The sequence below is a fragment of the Chrysemys picta genome, chromosome 1 (assembly GCF_011386835.1).
Source record: "Chrysemys picta bellii isolate R12L10 chromosome 1, ASM1138683v2, whole genome shotgun sequence".
Classification (NCBI taxonomy): Eukaryota; Metazoa; Chordata; order Testudines; family Emydidae; genus Chrysemys; species Chrysemys picta.
The window spans coordinates 189,244,732-189,266,824 of NC_088791.1; the positions used below are offsets into that span (position 1 = coordinate 189,244,732).

The window sequence follows — 22,093 nt, forward strand, 5'->3', positions numbered from 1 at the left end:
GCCTTCTCCAACACACAACCCTCAAACACTCACTCTATCCTGCGTGCACAATTCTCCCTGGGGGAGAGGGTGAACACACAAACTATGCATGACAGATGTTAGTCACATTGCTTAAATGTGCTACTGGAAGGGGCTCAGATGCTACGGTGGTAAGGGTGGTGCTGTCATAATGTTAACAGGATTCTCAGTTGGCATTTTGGCACATACATTGGTGGTCAATTTTTCTGCTTTGTCAGACTGACAACACCTGACCATTCTGCAGCCTTTGCACTGTCAACCACATCCTACATTGTGCAAGGGCAGTTTTCCACATCAAAAGAGTGTTTGGAAAAGATACATATAAAGCATGCAGATCTTACCTTTTACTAATACTTTTGGAACTTTAGTGTGGCTGGCACAGAAGGCACTGTACAGCTTGAAACGGTCAGCATAGTAAAGAAAGGATCCACCCAAGGAAAACAACACTTTCTAGGATTAAAAAAAAACAAAAAAAACAAACAAACCACAATCATTAGATTTCCTTTTGACAAAGCTATTGAAATCAGACCACTTAGAAAGAATAAGATCTTCTGTGCCATGTTTTATGGCTATCACACATGATTACAATGTCCCTGACCATCTACACTAGGTTCTCATCCTGCCCAGGAACATTCAGTAATCAGAAGATTAGGTGAGGGGGAATTCCTCACCAGGTAGCCGGAGAAGAACAGGTGGTCAGAGATTCATGAATAAGAGACTCTTTTCTACCTGTTCTATATAATCTACTGTAGAACTGATGGTTTCCTGTTTAAATTGGTGTTGATCTAGAATGTGTCATATTGTATATATAATTTTAATGTGCAAATTTCTTTTTCATGGGTTTATTTGGAACCTAAATACTTCCATATGTTTAATGAGCAAAAACTAACTTCTGTAATCTGCTATAGTTACCATACACCAACTATTAAATATATAGCTGAAAGTGATCAAATATTATGTATATTGCAGTCTGTTCCCTCCACCCCCGTCCTCAGACAGCTTTATTTTCAGAGCAGGGACTGGTCTTCTCCCCAAATATTATTTGTATTACAGAAATGCTCAGAAACCCAACCAAGATCAGGGCCCGATTGTACTATACAAACACGTACCCTGTTTCCCCGAAAATAAGACAGTGTCTTATATTAATTTTTGCTCCCAAAGATGCGCTAGGTCTTATTTTCAGGGGATGTTTTATTTTTCAATGAAGAAGAATACGGTACACATCGGTGGATGCCTTATTATCGGGGAGGTCTTATTATCGGGGGAATGCCTTATATTACAACGAGAGGCAAAACTGTAAGTAGGCCTTATTTTCGGAGGATGTCTTATTTTCGGGGAAACAGGGTAGTAAGGAAGTCTGACCCAAGAAAAAAAAACTTAAAATCTAAATTGACAAGTATTAGGTCCATTCTACAACTAGGGAACCACTGCAGAGAGAAGCTATGTACCTTGCTTAAGGTCACACAGGAAATATGTAGTAGAACTTAACTCTGATCTCCCAAGTCCCATTTTTTTTCCATTATTCACCCACAAAATCCTCCTTCTTGGGCCATATTTAGGCATGGAAGAATTCGATTTTTAACGGTAAATGATGAACGTCAGTGTATATACAAATCAAATGAAAACATTTCCATCTATGAGAATTGAAATTTACAGATAGGCAAAGTCAGAAAAATGCTGCTTGAGAACTTAAGAGTGATTTAAGGCTAAAATTTTGAACGTATAATATTGACAGTTTTTTGAATATTGAGATCTGTCATTAAATAATTATCTGACCCTCCATAATTTCCCCACAATTGTGGATGTTGAAATAAATTCAAAGTCTTTGGAAAAAACAAAGCTTAAACCCCATAATTCTGCACAACTGAAATTAGAAATAAAAGAAAAATGGAAAAAAAATACTTAAAAATAGATATTATCCATCAAATTATATTAAAAAGTAAAATTCTGCCAAGCCTAGCTATATTAGGGTGTTTATAGAGTGTGCTAGATTAGTTATTTCCCCCTTCGTCTGCAGAGTGTCAAGTGCAGGGCCACATCCGACCCACAGGACCGTCCTGCCCAGCCCCCGAGCTCCTGGCCTCTCCCCTGCTGTCCCTCCTCCCCCACAGCCTCAGCTCGCTCGCTCCACAGCCAGCACAATGCTCTGAGCGGCGGGGCAGTGAGCTCCTGGGGCAACGCAGCTGCAGAGCCTGACCTGACCCAGTCTCTGTGCTGCGTGGCCCAGCTCCAGACGGGCGGCACGGCTGTAGTGCCGCCAGCCACCGGTGCTCCAGGCAGCGCGGTAAGGGGGTTGGGGGGGGTTGGATAGAGGAAAGGGTGGTGGTGGGGTCCCAGGGGGGACAGTCAGGAAGGAGGGGGGGGTTGGATGGGGTGGCAGGGGTTCCGGGGGCAGTGAGAGGACAGGGAGAAGGGGTGGTTGGCTGGGGCGGCGGAGGTCCAGGGGCGCTGTCAGGAATGAGAGGAGAGGTTGGATGGGGCGGTGGGGGTCCAGGAGCAGTCAGGGGACAGGGAGTGGGGTGTGTGTGGATGGGGCAGGGGTCCCAGAGGGGCAGTCAGGGAATGGGGGGGGGGGGGTTTGGATAGGGCAGGAGTCCCGGGGGAGGGGGGCAGATAGGAGGTGGGGGCCAGGCTACGACCCCTTCCCCTAACTGGCTCTCCATACAATTTACAAAACACGATGCGGCCCTCAGGCCAAAAAGCTTGCCCGCCCCTGTCAAGTGGATGGACAGGTTATTCATCACTGCTAGATATGTTAATATTTTTTAATGATCTTCTATTAAGTCTACGCCTATAATCTTGATTTCATATGTACCATTAAATTCTTATGCAGCAACATCTATGGGATTTATAAAGTGTTTACTTCCATGGAGAAAGCAATGGTTACTTACTCCTGAAGTCTAGTTTTATTATTAGGGAACCTGATCTGTTCGGCTACTTGAGTTACTCTTTTATAAAGGTACATAGGAATAAATTGTCAATATTCTGTTATCTCTGTCCAGTGTAAAAAGAGAACAAATAAGAGTTTCATGTGGTGGGGAAAAAAACAAAAACAAAACAAAAACAAAAAAACCCACACAAAAATATTTAGGACAGTCCTCTCCAATATGTTACACTTCTCTTTGTCCGTTCACTTCTCCCATCAGTTCAATGCACAAACTGATTACTGTGAGAATGTAGTGTAGATGCTTCAGTAACAGCATACAGAGTCTACTGAAGACCATTGCACTAATCAGGGAGACCATGGTTATTGGCATCACACTAGGCCTTGTGTAGAGAAGCTCAGCTCTGGCTCAATCCTGCAAATACACAAGTCTCTGGGGCAGCTCCGCAGATGGCATCAGGTGCAACCCTTCATGCGTCAATGGAGAGTTTGATAGTACAGTGTGCTGGGCTGTTTTTGTTCATCGTGGAAACCTGGCCAAAGAGCATGGAACGCTGCTTTTGAATAGAATGATGTATGGAAGGAAGGCTAGATCTTTGTGTAAAATGTCACTATCTCACAAAGTCAAAACACTTTATGCTCAGGATGTAGCACTGACTACACATATGGAATGACTAACTGCTCGATGTCTACCTCGAAGAGGGTTCAGGTCTGGCAATAGGTGGAGTACACAAGTTTGATCGATCCCGCAAATTTGCTTCAATATAAAGTCATTTTTGAGTCCATAAGCAAGACATGGGACTGCAGGAGGCAAGACCTATTCATCAATGAAAGTCCAGTTTGCCCAGCACAACATTTCAGTATGCTTAGTTAAAGAACAAAATTATTTTCTAATGATTAACCATAGCGGTAGGTTGTGAGACTAATGCCAATTTAAAATGAGCAATCCAGAACAAAACCAAAAGAGAGACTTCGTCCACAAGCTCTTCAATTCATCCATGTTCCTGGAGGAGCAAACCCAGTGGGATTGTTATTCACCAAGACATCTCGTCCTTTTATCAAGGTCAGTGCTGAAACGAGCCAAAGTACCAGGAGGAGATGCGTTGGGTTGTGTTAATTTCAACATGAGTTACTTGCCATAGACGGATCCAATTACAGTGGTGGTGGTATTCATTATTTGTTTAGCAACCAACCCTTCCCCACTATGTCTTTCCCCATTTATTTTTAATTCAGTTTGGGTTTCTTCCCTTTAAGATTTCTACCTCCCCTCCCCAAAGTATTTGAAATTAAGATTCAAAAGCAGCATTATATTCAATAGCTTGCCATTCCAGCCTACATGTGCATTAAGAGCCTGCCGAGTACAGAATACAATTTACAGTTCAAAACCATTTCCCCTGTGGCTTCCCCGAACTGGCAATTTAGACTTGTCAGTACTAAGGTTTTATGCAATTATATTTCTGCCACTAGCTTTTCCTCAGAGTTTGAAACATGAAATCTAACAAAGAGGTAAATATCACGCTTTTGCTGAGTGGCATTGATCTATAAAGCTAAATGCAACATGAACTATAGCTACAGTGTGATATTCTAGTTTCAAGGAGTCATGGTGGTGGTAGGCAACACAAGTTCATGTAAAAATCTTAAAATGTGTTCTTACAAAGTCAGTCATGGTAGTCAAACTGGTTTGATACAAGGTTAAGAGGACTACTTCTGCAGTACATTTTGGCAGTGCAAAAATACTGTACAGTAAGTATGCCATAAGCCTTATTTAAGTTTGCTTTAGACACTCAGCCAGCGTTTAAATAAAATGTTTACCTTAAATTGGTCAACTTTTTCAAGCTTTTCCAGGTCTGGCACCAGCCTCACTCCATCTTCCAGAGTTTTCAGGAACTCCACCTGGAATGCTACCATTTCAGTCAAATTCCCAAAGAGAACATCGAGCTAATAAAAGAGAAAAAAGTTTAATATGCTTAAAATCTCAATTTAGATGACTTTCCAGCCAGTCCCAATTTACAGACCATTAGCACTTAGCTTTTCTTCAGCCTGGTGTACACAAAAGGGTTAGGACGATGTAAGCTGCCTTGCCTCAACCTAGCTGTGCCAGTGCCTTTACCTCAGCAGGAGCCAAATTTAAGTGAAGTGCCTCTTGATGCCAATTTAGTAACACCACCTCCCCGAGCGGCACAAAGTCACAGTTGAGTAATTAGGTTGTTGCAGAGTCAGTGTAGACACTGCATTGCTTACGTCGACTGTTACTGGCTTTCAGGAACCATCCTACAATGCCCTATACTGACAATACAATCAAAACGAGCGCTCCTGGTGAGGACACGCACTGCTGACACATGGAGCCAAGTGTGTGCCCAAGCGATTTAATAACTGCGGTGGCTGTATGCTGACAAGTTAGGTCGACATAATTTTGTAGTGTAGACATGGCCTTAAACTCCAACAGTGTGGTGTGGTTGTTATCAGAAGATCAGACAGCACTGATCAGTATTTTTAAAGTCAGCGTCAGTCCATTTAAAAATGTTCCTAAGTAAGTTTAACATTCATGGCTCCTTCCATTCCTTCCTCTATCAGAGGGTAAGAGTCAAACAAAAAATCTGGCAGCAGTATGGCAACAGTTCCCGTACCTCATCTTGAGTGAGGAAAGTTTCTTTTTGTAGAGGTTTCAGGTATCTTTCCATTAGACAGTTTAAGTCCTTAAAATAAACACAAAAATAAAGAAAATACTCTTTAATGTCATTTCCTCCAAGTACCTCTCTCAAACTGTTACAGTGACAAAGACCCTCTCCTTAACACCATTGATGTAGTCTCTAGGTCTTTCATCGGTCTTGTATAAGACAGGAGTATATTCTATTTTAGTGAAATTTAAGACATTAAAAAAAAAGTTGTACAATTTAGATTACCGGTACTTATAAACTAAGATATGTAATTTTGTCTGAAAATATTTATCTGTATCCCAATCAAATAAGATTCATGCCACTGTTCGAATTTTTTTTTTTTAAAGTTGTTTCAGTTTTAAAATATCTAGTGTATTTTGGATGCTGCTATTAAAATTGATGAGAAGTCTTACTGTAAAAGGTAACTTGCCACTAGTCTAGTAAATTAGTTTTTATTTTTTTATTCATGGTACAAAAAATATTGCAGAACTTTAACTTTTTAGAAGTTCAATTCTGGAAGGAAAAGGAAAAATGTAGACAAAACATAACTTACTTTGACATAGGTGCGTTCTGTTTCAAGCAATTCACAAATAACCTTGCGCAGTTTATCAGCATCTGTAAGTTGTCTCATGGTGGACAGCTGAGGCCCTGTAAATTCTTGAGGATGCAAACTCGAATCAGAAGGATTCATCTCATGTAGACTGCGACAAAATGCAGCAACTTGTTCTGTACTCTTTAAAAAGAGAAAACATTACACCTAGTTGTTTTAAAGTAGGAGCTATTTGAACTCTAATTCTGTTATTGTATACCCCACGTACATGTTGTATGTACTAATGTAACTTTAAGAAGTGTGCTGTGCTTCTGTATTGGAGGTTTTATCATCCAGGGCTGGATGTTTCAGTCTGCCAAGTTCACTGTCCACAGCATACACAGTGCAAAGTGACCTTAAAGCAGCCAGAGATTTAAACTCGAAATTTCTCCTTTTGTACAGGAATAGTTACCTCCTACGCCACCTGCATCCCTGATCATTGGGGAAAGGGAGAAGAAGAGCCAGCATGGTGAAACCAAACTCTACAATGCCGGATCCTCTGCTGTTATAAGCTCAGTTATGGAGTTTATGCAGGTGGTGGAAATCAGAAAGGCAGGGAATCTACACTAACTCCCATGGGGCCTGGAGAGCCAAGGATGAGGGACCACACCTGGCTCTGGGCAGCTGTCATTCTGTACTAACTGAGAATCAGGACCCCTGTTATGAAGAACCCCAGATGCACTGTTCTTAGAAATTCAGAGTGACGTGTCACATAATGACCACAGCCTGTAAAATAAGTATATTTAGACAGTGCCACAACTGTACAGCAAGGGAATTGCATCAGACCACTAACAAGTCTCTGGCCCAAAAAGCATGGGCAAGTACAAAACAGAAGTCTCAGATCACAGAACAGTCGCTAAAAATGACTTAAAGTACATTTTTGTAACTTGTTTTTGGTAGCACTCAGAACACGCTAAGCACTGCGCAAACACTAATGGAGGGGCAGTCCTTGCTCTAAAGAAGTTAAACTCTAAAAGAAAGAGGGAAGAGCAGGGGACAAGGGAAAGGAATTACAACATCCAAGTAGAACATGGATGTGATGTTTGGCCATGTCCTGAGACTCTCTCTGACTTTAGACATTCTTAAAGGTTCAATTAAAAATAAAGCTTAGATTTTAAAATACAGCCGCGTCATGATGCTTAAGCGGACTTAGATTGTAAGCTCTTTGGGGCAGAGATCATCTTTGCACTGGTCTGTATAGCATCTAGTACAATGGGGTACTGCTCCATGATTGGGAGCGTTAAGTGCTACCGCAATATCAAACAATAATGAAACCTTCAAGTCACGCAATTAGCTGCCTAACCCTGTGATTTACTGTTGTTACTTGTGTCCACTTTCCTTCCCCTCTTTTGTTTGTCATACTGATTGTATCTAATTAGACAAAAGTTCTTTGAGCATACATATCTTTACTATTTGTAGTTATTGCATGCAGCATGGTGGGGGAGCCCGAGCCTCTAAGCACTACCACAAGACAAATAAATAATATAATGGTAATTTAATTATTCAAATATTCCAGTTAACCAGGGATCAGTTTAATAGGTTAGAGAATCGTACTGTCCCAATCTATTCAGAGGCACTTAAAGAAACAGTCTTAGATTTAAATGCAAGAGGGCTACAAGCAGGGCATTCTCAGTGGGGCTCCCCCTCAACTCGTAACTTGCTTCAACTGACAATTCAAATGCCAGGTTTATTGGCCTTTTTATTGAATGCAAGGTCTGATGCTGGAGGGGGTTGGAGTGTACCCTGGGAAAATGGTGGTTTGGAGGGGTTACTCCTGTTCTCTTCCATCTCCCTTCAGTTCTACAAAAGATGGAGTGATAGATAATTGTCTTTATAAGATTATGTACGTGAGCCCTAAGCATTGTGCAAGGGGTATTTATTTTTTAAATAAACCTCAAATAAAAATTAAGCATTGCATAACTATACCATTTTCATCACTGTAGGATTCACCCTCTCTCTGGTAGAGTTCACAACTCCCCCATTCCTCCCACCCCCAGGAAAGTGCAGTTTTATTCAAAAAAATAAAAAAGGCACCGTAGTCATATCTGATGATAGCAGTGAATTTTTTAATGCTTTTCACCCTCTGTAATCACTGCAGAGCCAACACAGATACAGGAGAGCGTCAGTCTATTATTCTTGAGCCTCAGACTTGTTTACAAAGTTCCACTCAGTTACACCTGTGCAGAGTAATGCTCAAGAGAGCTGCACAGGTGTCTTTATGGATATCTTTACTAGTCTTTCTTTACTCAAATATCCCCACCATCACTACAACTAGGGTAGAGTCACTGGCAGTTGTGCTGATGTAAGTGGCCCACCATTGTTTTAAACTGCTTTTGTCCAATTCTGTACCTGCTGATAGTGTTAAAGGAGAGCACAAACCAAATGCAGGAGTGTAATAAATGTGGTCCCTGGGAGAAAGAATGGCACAATGTCTTGTAAAGTGTGGTGATCACGGCAAGAATAATATGGATGCTGTTGTAGGCATCTAGCCTGACTATTCTACATCTATTGTTTTTTCATTTCACCTTGGTATAAAACAGCAAGTGGGTCCTAGTCAGATTATTTTCATGGGAAAGAGGTATTAGCACTGCCTTATACATTGTTATAATTTGCTGACTATTTTGTTGTTGGCCTTAAAAATCCCAGTAAAAGGGGGAAAAGTGTTTCTAAAAACATTCAGTTTAATTCTAACAATGCAGCTTATATTTCTAGTTGATACATTAAGATTTACTGACATTAAAAAACCTGTCCTTTTTGTTTTAATTTATTTTGGATACTTTCCAGTCACTGCATATAGAGGGTGAACTTCATTCTGTATTTGGGTGACCCTTAGGTTCTTTTGGAAAAATCTCTGCAGTTATCAAATTGCAGTATTAGTTAGTAGTCTATGGTGTGTTGATGCATCAAGTTGGAAACAAAACATGTTTTTGCTCCATTACCAACTAATAAATGAGCTTTTCTTTAGGAAGCATATTTATATTGCTAAAGACATTGGGGGTGGGGGAGGAGGAGAGGAGAGAAGAGGGTCAATCCACACTGCATACTGTGGGCAAATCTAGAATGCTCCCTGGGTTGTGGGCATTTTTAGAAGTCTGAGGCCAGAAATCTGGGAAGAAGTTGATGAACATTGATTCTGAGGTTGTTCCAATCATATGGGACAATATAAAAAAAAAAAAAAAAAAAAAATAGAGGTCAGAGTGAGGAAACAGGAGCAAGCCAGGTGGAACATAACAAGGAGAGGGTTTAAGAGGAGATAAGAAGAGGGAAGGAGGCAGGGTGGAATGATGAATGTGTAATGAGTGAGACGGTAAGGTATATGACAGTGGCTGCTCAAGTTTCCCCACTTTACTGTTCCTTAATCCAGAGTTGGAGGAAACTCTGGGGTCAGAGTAATTCAGTCTCTGTGCCCCTTCAATCTGCATTAAGGATTCACTGAAAATGCATTCACAGTCTCTGTAGAGAATGACCAAAGAAGCCACTTAGGAGAAGGAGCCCTGCCCACCAGGAGGTGAAGGGATACCATCAATTCATTTAACATAGGCCAAACAACTGGCAGGTGGGAATGAATTTCAGCTACTACTGACCTAGACCAGATATGGACTGGTGACCTAATGGTGAAAGGGTCCCTGTCCCATAGCCATTCTGCTTATGTACTGCCATTACTTCCCTCTAATTCACCTCTATAAGCGTAGTGCCACAAAATCCAAAAGGAGCATTATCTCCACTTGGTAAGGAATTTCCTGGAACAATACAGTTGCTTCATCCATAGCTACTTTATGGCTGCCAACACCCATCCAAGCATAAAACTGCTATGTATTAGATTAGTAATTACACAAAGGTGACATTTTCTTTAATATGCACATTTAAGTGATCAACAGTTTACAGCTGACTTACAGGAAATACGAATGGCTGAAGAAACACTCTTTTGGTTGGAGTTTGATTATTACAGCAATAACATTCATCTTGAGTAGTTGAGATCAAGTAGTATAGAACAGAGTAGCAATTTATCTGTTCTACCTGAATTATGAGAGTAGGACTAATTTGCTTCTAATTCAGCTCCTGGATAGTCTGTAACCTCTCTTTTGACCCTGCAGTATTTTACTGCTGATTAAATACAGTTGTATAAATAACTCCGTTATCTTGCACCATAATCATGCTATCGATTGTGGGCTCTCTTGTTCCTCACTCCATCTATGCTCACTAAGGGTTTGATCCTGCACCATTTGGGGTAGGATCAAGCCTGACAGACCCAATTCAGCAAAGCACTTGGGGTGAAATCCCGGCCTCGGTGAAGTCACTGGAAGTTATACTACAGACTTCACCGGGGCCAGGATTTCATTCTTGGACTTTATTGGAACTTAAGCATATGCTAAAGTGCCTTGTTGAATCAGGGCTGTAGGGAACTGGCAGCTTAAGAAGTGGTGAAGCAGGCCTAAGTTTAGACCATTCTGGGTCACTGTATTTAATAAGGTAAATTCCTCAGAGAGGAAGGCTGGTCCAGTTATTAGGGCACTATCCTAGGACCTGGGTCCCTGCTCTGCCACATGCTTCTTGTGTGACCTTGGGAAAGTCACATAGGGCTGGTCTTCACTTCAGGATTAGCTTGAGGTATATCTCAAAGGTCACCCCAACTTGACTTATGTGCGTACACAAAAATCTCCACCTTGAATTAAGTGGTGCTTTAAACTTAAGGTAGCTGGCCCATCGGGGGATTGAAGCAATAGTGCTGATGAAGCTCAAGCAAGTAATGCAGTGAGGGCTCAGCTACTGTTGCTAATCCAAACACACTATTACTCAAGTGTTATTTTGCAGTGTGACCGTTCTCACTCTAGCTCACTCCAGAGGAGTTAACTCTCAGTAGATAGCTCAAGCTAACAGTGCATGAAAGACAAGTCCTTAGTCTCTTTGTCGCTCACATCTCCATCTGTAAAATGGAGACAATACTACTCCTGTGATGTAAGGAAGTGCTATGAGGATAAATACATTAAAGAGACTATCGTGATTGGGGCTATACGTGGACCTAAATGTACATTTCTACCTATCTACAAATTTGATTTTTCCCCACTTCCATTTCAGCATCTCATTTGGAAAGAAGTTATTTCTATCAAGGCAGTATCATACATAAGTTTGTAGAAACTATTTATACTGTGTTATATCAGCTGTGACTTTTGCAATGCAGAGTATAGGAAATATACAGCCACAAAAAGACAATTACATTTGTAACAGTTATTACAGTTCTAGAACTTGAGATCTCAGTGGTTTTGAAGCTTTTATAAAGTAGAGCCATTTTGTTTAAAAAAAAAAAAAACCCACACATTTTAACTATGGGTTATCATGCCTTTCATAGAAGTTGTTCACATTAAGTCATTAGAAAAGATGGACTACATAAAGAACAGGGAAAGCTTTTAATATCATGAACTACTAGATAGCAATTTTAAACGCTCATTTAAGTGAAGTGTTCATTATAGTTTAAATGCCTTCGTCTGACACTATTCTAGTGAGGATGGTGTAACAATTCCTATGTTCCAAAATATTGGCCCACAATAAGGCATGGATTTGTTCTTCCCCCCCCCCTTCACATATGAGATGACCAGTCACAAACTTCAGTCATGTCAGGTGTCATCTAGCAGCACTTCTACTTTGCAATTTGGATTCCTCACATCAAGTTATATTTTAAATCTGGTAAAAATACAAGTTATTTCAAATTGATGCTTTGCAACAGACAAATTACAAATCTCAAGGCCACTGACATTCATGAACTTGTTCACGTTTGCTCAAGGCACAGGCATCAAATCATCTTTTTGCATGCACCTTTAGAAAGGAGTTCTCTGCCAACGTCTTATTTAGAGAAAGTAAATAGTTACAGGCAGAAAGAAACACTTTACAGCCAGCTAAAGTAGTGTTAGTTATGATACAGTGCAGATTTTACTTAAACACTTTATTAAAATGTCACCATTATCCAATTGCCTAGAGATTTAGAGGGAAGAGGACAGAGTAATTTGGTAGACAGATAAACAGCTAACTCCCTTTACCTTCCAATTCCAGATCTGTTCCCTACCAAGCACTGGTGTAGTGAGAGACCAGTTCAAGGTGTGTTCGTTTAAGACAAGGAAACTATTGCATCATATTTAGGGGTCAATCCTGCAAACCTTCACTCACAAAAGTGATCCCAAGTAGTGACTATGATGGAATTACTGGTGCAAACAAGGGTTTATAGGATTGGGTGCTAGGTCTGTGCACACCAATTAAACAAAAACCACCCCCATCCTGCAAAGAGTCAGCAGGTAAGCTAATCTCACATCCTTCCTGGGCAGGAGCATTTCCTCAAAAGCTGAGCACGCTGACATCATTGAAACAGTTGGTGTTTTGGCCCATTGTCCTCTAATTGAGAGAAGACTGCAATTTCCTCTGCCAGTCCCCATTTAAAAAAAAAAAAAGATAGGGGTTGAGTGAGTGTAGTCAAGTGTGGTCCTTCAGGGCACTCAACACCTCTACCCAAAAATGGACTTTTTTTTTTTTTTTAAATATAAAAAAAACTGTTCTCCAAAATCCAAACAAAACTTCAGGCAAATCCCACTGAGGCTTGGCCTCAATTGTTATGTGGACTGCATATGCTAACAAAACAAAACCAAAAAAAACCCAACCTTCTGTTGGCATAAGCATTACTATTTACTTAGAACAGGATACAGACTAACACGGTTGCTACTCTGAAACCTGTCACTATTTACTTAGTATCACATTTAGAACCTTCTTAAAATTACTACAGCATGAAAGGCTAATTGCTTAATCTAGTTACACTGCACAACAGTAGATCTGCTCACCAAATGCAGCATGTGATAAAGAGAATCACAGGACCTCTCCATGCCTTTGTTCCTGGGTTTACGTTTAACTCTCCAAAAAGCTGACATCATTGGAAAGATATTGTTGTTACTCAGCATTTTCATTTTCAGTAACAAATACACTTAAAAAAAAAAAATCCACATTCTTTCCATATTCAGCTGATCTGAAATTCTTTCCTGCTCCAGACAAGTGTTCTTTCCTCATATTCCATGCTGCTTACTTGAGTCACAAGCACAGAAAACACCCTCCCCTGTATTTTAATGAGAGGGCAGCTACTGCACTTCTGCAAGACTCTGCTCCTGTGTCATTTGCTGTAGGTCTCGTTCTTTCAATAGATCAATGAGAATTTAATTCTCAGCTCTAACTAGTGAAGTCACTTCTGAAGACTCCCTTTCATGAAACGGTCATATGAGAACTCCTGCAAGAAATGGCTGAAACGTGCAGAGGGGAAGCTGACAGTGGAATATAAATGTCTATTGCCTGTGGATTAGTATCAGCTGATTGGCTGCAACCTGTACTGCATAAGATTATTAAACATCAGGGCAGACAGTACACACCAATTAGACAACTTTAAAAAGCCAGTTAGATTCTTGGAAAACCTTAAAGTTGCTTTTTAAGAAATCCCCATTTTAATCCTTTTACCTCAACTTCTGCATGTGTTGAGGGATTTGTATCAATAGATAATTTTGGTTTTCATTAACACTGCAAAAGAAGATTCATCTTCACAGAACACGTTCGATAAATGACATGCACACAGAGTCATTAGTGCATGGTACCTTAAGCACAGCTGCAAGGTAATTAGTTTTAATTTCAAGAGACAGGTCTTAAATTAGAAAAAAGGAAATGAACATCCAGTAGCATTTCAACTCATTAGATTTTTAAACATCCACAAGTGGGAAATGTGGCAGATCACTAAACAAAGCGCCACTGACCTGATCACCACAGTAAATGTGTCATGATGGCTACAATGTGCAAAATACTTAAGCTTTTGTTGCTGTGCGATATTGAGAACCTGCCTCTACATGTTTTAACCTCCAGACCAAGGGTGTTAAATTAGCACACTTTAAGCAAATAAGGAGATAATTACTAAGGCTAGTTTTTGTTAAATAAAACTTACACTAGTAAGTCAGCTACATGGTATCCTGTTAAACTAGAGATGGATGACTGACAAAGATGTTACTGGTTTAAATTCTCATACTGATCTTGGATTAGAAATTGAGGCTATGTCTACACTATAGACCTCACAGTGGCACAACTGTACAGCGGCAGCTCTGCTGCCCGTAAGGTCGCCTGTGTAGCCACTCTCTGCCGACAGGAGAGAGCTCTACTGCCGGCATAAGAAAACCACCCCCAACAAGTGGCGGTAGCTATGCCAGCAGGAGAGCAGCCACCAATGTAGCACTGTCCATACTGACACTTTTGTCAGTGAAACGTATATCACGGGAGGGTTCCCACATCCCTGACTGACAAAAAGGGTTTGCCAACAAATGTGCTCATGTAGACAGTCTATAAAGGTGCACAACCCACTGAAATTCAAAGGAGTTTGGCTTAGAGGGGCTGTGGCCTGTCTCTAGTGCAACTTTTGTTAAAAATATAAGCATAAGAGCTTGCCGATATTTACATGTTTACAACTGAGAGATACTGAGCTCACTAAAAGTCAGCTGTACATGGGCTGCTTTAACTTTTAAAAGAAAGAAGAGTGATTAGAATCTCAAAAAAACAACCTAGAGATTAAAACCACCAGACCTATCAGTCAATTCCCTCTTCCTATGCAGGATTGTTTTTATAATGTATTTTCTAATGCTTTATCTAGCACAATTTTAAGACATCCCATCTCTTGCTGTTTACAGCGGGATAATTCCATTGAAATAATGAGGTTTTGTTCTAATGCGTCCCAATTTAATGGAGACCTGCTTAGGAAATGGCAAATAAATAAAAATAAATAATAAATAAAAAAACCTTGTGTCTTTCCCCTCTTCTTTGTGATATATGAAAGGAGCCTAGAAGTTTCTCCTGCTTGTTTTTTCCATTCAAAATTCACACCTGGCATACTCTGGAACTATTTTAATATCATCAGGAAAAAACATACTGTCTAAAGGTTAGAAAACAAGGGGTGAGAGGTTGCTGGGGGTGGGGGGGAAGCTGGCAACAGCAGGGGGGACTCTCAGGTCTACTTTATCAAGTCAGATAAGTAACAAGGGAACAAGCTCAAGTTTTGCAGAATTCTTTGCAGGTTACAGCCATGCCTCTCATAGTAGCCATGCTCAAATAGCATCTCCACTGACCACTGCCTTCAAACTCTTTCCTCTCCCCACTTCCTCCAGGTGCATTTCACTGTGTACAGAGATAGTCAGTGCAAGTTAAGGCTGATGATGTGAGCATGATTCATAATCTCAGTAGGGTTGGAAGGAGGTGGCAATAGCATGGAGAAGACACCTTTTCTTGCATTACCCTGCAAATGACTTCCAGGGGATTTTAGGAGTATGACGTGTGGTGAGGGTACCTTCATAGAGGAGATTAGCTGACGGTAGAGTCTGTTAATTAAATGCCCAGTGATACAGAAGACATTTTAAAGCAAAGCACAACTATAAAGGGGAATTAGGAACAGAAGTCACAGCCGCCTTTCCAGTGCAGCTTCTTAAGCTACACATTTACTAGCATTCTCTCTGGCTTTAACAGAACTATTTTTAAGTTTTGTTGAAATTCAGGAGCATGGGAGAATTGTAAAGAATACAGAGTTGTTCTATATATAAAACAGGGAAAGTAGAGTTAGCAAGTTAAAAGAGATATTTGTTGTCACTATAAATATATTCTGTATTGAAAACACACACACATCCCTCCCGGCCTTTTGATTCAAGACTAAAAAAAAGTTTAAGGAGAAAAAACAAAACAAAACACTGAACTCAAAAATTCTCCCCCATGAATCACGTAAGTTATGTATAATGAGAGGCTTCTTCAAAGATGCATTTTCTAATATTTGGAAATGTGTAAAACAGGTGATAATGTTTCATTGACACAAAATGAAATTTCCACCTCATTGAAAGTCTGCACTCATTAAATGTACAAGTTAGTTACAGTTCTTCCTCTCTTATCAGAAGTGTAATAACTACTAAAACACAGCCAAAGCACAGGGCTGATCATACAGTTCATATACTTTGCTTTAGACAGCTGACGGTTCACAGAAGCAAAGTGTGAAATGGGACATCGCAGCCTCTTACATAATTCATACATAAAACTTTTAAAAGCTACAGAAAAACCAACCACAGCAAGAGTATCCCTAGCCAAGTTAGCAATAGATACCATTAATATGTGGACCGTTTTTCTGTAAAGAAACATTCATTTCAGACCTCCTTACAAATCATGCAGGTATCCACACTTAAATTTTAAATAAATAAATAAATGTCCACACACATTAGTACTTCCCCCACTTTTGAAAAATATAAATTTTATACTTACTATAAAATGATTCCCTAGGAAAATCTAGAGACGAAGTTTAAATATAATCTTCTGCTTTACATACAAGTTCTGTGTATGTTTCATGCATGGGAATGCTTTCTCCTATCTATCAAAGGAAAGGCTACAAGCTAGTATGACATAAGGGATCAGGAAACAAGAGGCCAGGGGCTTTTTCCTTCCTTTCAACTATGATAATCTAATAGTGGTATTTGGGGGATTGGTTTATGACTCACCAAGACACATTTTCAACTAAAACAAAATGATGGGAAACCACAGAAATAGATATAGAGAGAGTAAGCAAGCGAATGAGCACGGGGAGGAGCCACAGAGACGCAATAAGATCAGTCCTACATAGTCTATACTCACTGCACAGTGAATTCTGTAGAGCTTGGGTTACTAACGCAGCATCAATTATGCAGCAAGTACTTAAAATATAACAAACAGCCAGCCCTTTTAAAGTAATCTTACCATATGTACTTGATTCAGCTTCAGAGAACACTAATCTCCACAGATCATTTTGTGCAGTATTCACGATTACCAAAGCTAGAACAAACTACCAAACCATGCCAGAACTCATCCCTTAATAGACAGCAATTAGCTATTTATGCAGCCTGTTAACTATAATTGGAGAGTTCTGCTTTAATCAAAGGTAGATTGGCTGTAATTAGTTTTGCATTTAAGCTGCTAACATGCAAACTATACTATTGATTTAAGGCAATAATATAACTTTTGTGCTTCACACCTTTGGAAGTTACTAAAGAGAAAAGGGGAGGAAAATGTGACAAATCAATCTGGAAATGCATTCAGCTCACCTGCCCAAGGGGAGGAAGTGATAGAGTTGCTATATTTTAATATGTGAAAAGCATTATCACACATCACAGAAGATCAGAACCAGGTCTACTCTTTACCCCTCATGGATCCAGAACACAGCTCTTACTCAACAGGTGTTGATGTGCTGTAATCAAGGCTGTAATTTGTTACACTCTGTATCACTTGTAAACACCTTAAAAGTAAGATCAACATTTTCCTAGGGAAGATGCTCTAATCATGCACAGCTGTGAAGTCAGCATGTCAGCTGTGACTCTACTGCACCTTAGGTCTTTGTAATGTGAAAATGAAAATCTCTCACCTTGCTCATCCTATCTGTCTCATCAGAGGTCTCCAAATCAGGCACTTCTGCTTCTTCTGGGGCTGCCTCAGCACTGCTTTCTTGTTCGCTGAAGAGCGTGTGCCCTGCCAAAATTGACATGTATGTGGAAACAAAATAGTGGGTTATGCAAAATGTGAAAAGTTTAGAGCAGTGAATAATGAGCTTTCATGAACATTCAGATTCTCATCCTGCAATGAGCTCAGCAGGCGTCTGTGCCAGTGGTTCCTTGGATGCACAGGGGCCTAGCAGCATTCAGCTCACTGCAGGAGCAGGGCCTAAACAGGGATTTGAGCACAAAGGTTTCATGGCCACATATGAAATTTGATTGAACTATAAACACTAATCACATAATGTTATGGGCCTGACTGAAGTTAGAAGCCACAAAAGTTGATGCAGAGTTAAGGCCAAGTTCCATGTTGAGATTAGGTTTTATAAAGCTCCAAAGGCCCTACAAAGGCCTGTGCTTAACTTTATACTCGAGCAATTCCACTGAGCTCATTGTGACTACTCATGTAAAGTTGAGTGCATCTTTCCAGGATCAAGGCCTTAGTTAACATTTCCTCCACACAGCCTTATATTGGAAGAGTTTAATAAATTACAGTTTATTGTTTTACATTAAGTTTTTCTTTTAATGTTAGAATCAAAAATACTTTTACAGGGATTTTTTAAGTTATACTATTAATTGACAATTGCATCTTTCTGTATGCAATATACTAAAGTAACTGCATTAATCTATATCTTGGCAGTGTAAGAACTACATTTCTGATACAACAGCCCATAAAGATTCCTTTGCAGGTACTGCCCAAGACCACGAACTCTTAAGCACATGCGTAATTTTTGCACACAAGTAGTCCCACTGAAGTCAGTAGGACTACTCATATACTTAAAGAAATGTGTGCCTTTGACTCACGCAGCTGTGAGTAGAAATGTAAGTAAACATGTCTTAGGCCTCTGGTGTCAAGTATCAGAGGGGTAGCCGTGTTAGTCTGAATCTGTAAAAAGCAACAGAGGGTCCTGTGGCACCTTTGAGACTAACAGAAGTACTGGGAGCATAAGCTTTCGTGGGTAAGAACCTCACTTCTTCAGATGCAAGAGCTGATGCTCCCAGTACTTCTGTTAGTCTCAAAGGTGCCACAGGACCCTCTGTTGCTTTAGGCCTCTGGGAAAGCCAAATTTTACATACGTTAGCTTTCTAGCTATCTAACAGGGGAATGAACAGTTATGGTGTTCTAACTGGAGGGGAGAATGGAGGCGTACCAGAAGTTTCCTCCTTAAGAAGATTATTCGTATATGACATTCATGGATTTCACGTAAATCTAAAGGCAACTCATTTGCTTTTCAGAAGCACCTTTATGAGCCTGGCATAAAAACTATCCCTAACAGGAATAATTTAACAGTATTCAGCGAGGCAATGAACGGCACCAGAGACAGGAAAATTTTTCCAGATCCCAAGTCAATTTGAGTGCTGCTGCACTCGAATTTTGTGCCAGACTAAACAGACACTCCAGAGAAGCTGAGTATTTGTGTCTAGATTTTAACTTTTTTTCCCATTAACTCATAACTACAAGTTCATTCAAGGTTGTCACAATCCTGCAAATCCGATGAACATGGACAGACCCCCGTTGTCTGCACTGAGCCCCATTAATATCAGCAGTGTGCCGCACAGGTGCAAGGATCCACCTGCATGAATTGGGACTACTATTTATATGTAGTCTGTATTGTTCTTTATAGCATATGGGTTTTTATATTATATAAGTTACCTAAAGAATACTCTATCAATAAGCAATGAAACAACAACAAAGAATAACAAAGGAAGAAAAAAACCTTGTGAATATCCCATGTTAGCCTTTTTGTGTGTGTGGCATTAGTAATCCAGTTTTTAACCTTTCAGCAGTCCGACAAAAAATTATGCTCTAGTTATATGCAACATGCTGGAAAAACCTATTATCTATTTCTTTGATCCCAAAGGGGATATGAGCAGCTCTCTTAAATTACTAGGTATTTTCTGTAAGATGTTTCGATTTATGTAGGTCACAGTTTTCTTCTATATAAATTAGCATTTGATAATGTTTTCAGCCTAGACCAATATTGGCACTATTGTAGCTCTCATGTTGTAAATAAGAAAACAACAGAAAGCACATACCAATTACAAAACAGATTTATGCCGTTGATATTTCTCAGCTGTATTCAGTGGGGTTTTGAGTGACAAGATTATGGGTGACTGTTTGGGTGTTCTGATTCAGAGTGAATGGCAAGCCATTGTAGTGATTAGTGTGCTCAAAATCTCCCCTGTCAAGTCTATTGCTTTATTCTGTGGGTGTACTGAAGTGGAATTCATTATTATATCTGGAAATAGAGATGTATTTTAAGAAATTTACTAGACATATCAGAAAATTCAATTCTGCTGGCCCTTCACTGAAGTTCACAGAAAGTTAAAGTTAGTACAGTTGCTATTATGAGTGTTTTGCTAAAAAAAATAAAGTTGGGCCAGGAAGGCATGTTAGGGCAGGCTTTCTAGTTCTCATTTGAAGACAATTCATACTTGACTTTGGGCCTGGGTTCAAAAGTGCCAAAATCTCATCAAAACATCTCTCAAGCTTTTAGCCACAACCGGCAAAAACTTTGCAAGATCTTGCAAGATTTTCCCCATCCTGAGTTACATCTGAACCAAATTCAGAAAACGTGACCCTGCTGGTTTGGCTCCAACTTGCACCAACCTGTAGAAACCAGTACAGAGCTGAGTGACCTTTGAATTAAAATATTCAAAAATAGCAGAGAGGAGGTTCATATGGGAGGTTCCCATGGAGGCCTATCTCCATTGTGCTGAAAAATCTAAGATCTCGATCTTGACAAGGTCTGGTTTAATGGGTTAAGATAGATGATAATGAAATGCATTTGTGGAAGTGTTTGGTTTCTAAGAAATTAAATCTGTGCTGAACCTCTCATTTCTACAGTTTAGTCCATCAACTTTTATTACTTTCCGACACCTTTACTAATATCTAGCAAAACTCTCAAATCCCCTTAAATGTCCATTTAAAAAAGGGGAAATGTGCAGAATATCATGAGTTTGGCGTGAGCAGCCTCTGTTTGTCCCCTACGATTAATTATCCATTTTAAGCAGTGTGAAATGCAGCCCACAATTATGTCTCAGCCTAAGCCAATGAACAGCATGCCTTTTATAGTTATCAGGGCTTCTTTTCCTGTTACTAGTCAGACACCTCTTTAATCTACTTCCTGCAGTATAAACACTCCTACCCAATACAGACAGCAATCTTTCACTTACATCTTAATGAACAGTCACACAATGCATGTTCTGCATTGTTCTTTCACACAAAAGTCTTAGGCTGTCAAACTCAGTGTCTCTTTAATAGGGTTATCTGCTGGTAGTTATACTTTGCCACGGAACTCAGTAAAGTTGAATGTTCTTACAATATCTATTTAAATACATTGCAGTTACTGTCCCCTTACTGTTGGTTCATTGCATGGTTTTATTCATATCCTGAAAATCTTTATTTAGCTATTAATGGAGCTCTATAAGGACAATGTACTAAGTTCTCTTTTGCTGTAACTGGAGACAGTCTAGGCATATACAACTTGTTAATGAAGATGGCAAAGTGGCTTCACTTTTTATGAAGGAATTAGAAAGAGAAATTCAGAAAACAGCAAAGGGGCAGCAAGGTAGCTAAGAACATGTTTCACTTTAAGCACATGAGTAATCCCATTAAGATCAACAGGACTGCTCTGATGCTTAAAAGTTGGGCATGTGCTCAAGTATCTTGCCAAACCAGGGTAACAATGACCACAAAAATAGCTGTCCTTTTTAGGAGTGCTTGTAAGAGATTTCGCTCTGTTGTTTGTTTTACCCGATGCATAAGAAGAGTTTGGTTTTAAAAAAATTAAATTAAAGGGAAACTGTCCAGGTCCAGGTCCAGGTCCAGCACAGAATTCTCATACCTACAGTAGAACCTCAAAGACACGAACACCAGAGTTATGGACTGACTGGTCAACCGGACAACTTCCGGTTCCAGAGGGTATCAGGTAGCAGCAGAGACCAAAAAAAAAAAAAAAAAAAAAAAAAAAAGGGGGGGGGGGGGAAGAGGAAGGGCGGCAAATATTTTACTGCCTCAGGGCTTCAGCCCTGGGGCTCAGGGCTTCAGCCAGGTTGGGAGCTAAGGCTGCAGTCACAGGGTGAGGGGGGTCAGGGCTCCGGGCAGGGGGGTGGAAGTCAGGGCTTCTTTCCCTTGGGAGCACTGGGGCTCAGGGCTTCGGCCCTGCGGGGGGTCCTGGGGGTTTGGGGCTTTAGCTATAAGGGGAGTGCTGGTTTCAGCCCTAGCATTCCCACCACAGCTAAAGCCCCAAGCCCTGGTGCACCCCCCAACCCCAGCTGAAACTGGGGTTGGAGCCGTGGGCAGCCCTGAGCCCCAGTGCCCCTCACAGGGCAAAAGCCACAAATGAAGCTGTGGGGCTGAAGCCCCAAGCCGCAGTGCTTACCCCAGATC

The 22,093-nt window shown here is 40.3% G+C and overlaps 1 protein-coding gene across 7 annotated transcripts in view; it reads right to left on the bottom strand.

Annotated features, from left to right (window-relative positions):
• Positions 1 to 22,093, bottom strand: part of TIAM1 (TIAM Rac1 associated GEF 1) — a 270,110-nt gene that overhangs the window by 16,938 nt on the left and 231,079 nt on the right. For 6 of the 7 annotated variants that reach the window (XM_008165270.4, XM_042855753.2, XM_005283901.5 and 3 more), the window contains 5 exons: positions 17,574 to 17,677; positions 6,113 to 6,292; positions 5,530 to 5,598; positions 4,715 to 4,840; positions 360 to 468 (listed from right to left, as the gene is read on the bottom strand). In XM_008165270.4, coding sequence (XP_008163492.2) covers positions 360 to 468; positions 4,715 to 4,840; positions 5,530 to 5,598; positions 6,113 to 6,292; positions 17,574 to 17,677 — 588 coding nt within the window. Of the gene's footprint in view, positions 1 to 359; positions 469 to 4,714; positions 4,841 to 5,529; positions 5,599 to 6,112; positions 6,293 to 12,969; positions 13,139 to 17,573; positions 17,678 to 22,093 lie in introns of those variants that run through there. The other variant, XM_024102771.3, reaches the window with a different exon arrangement.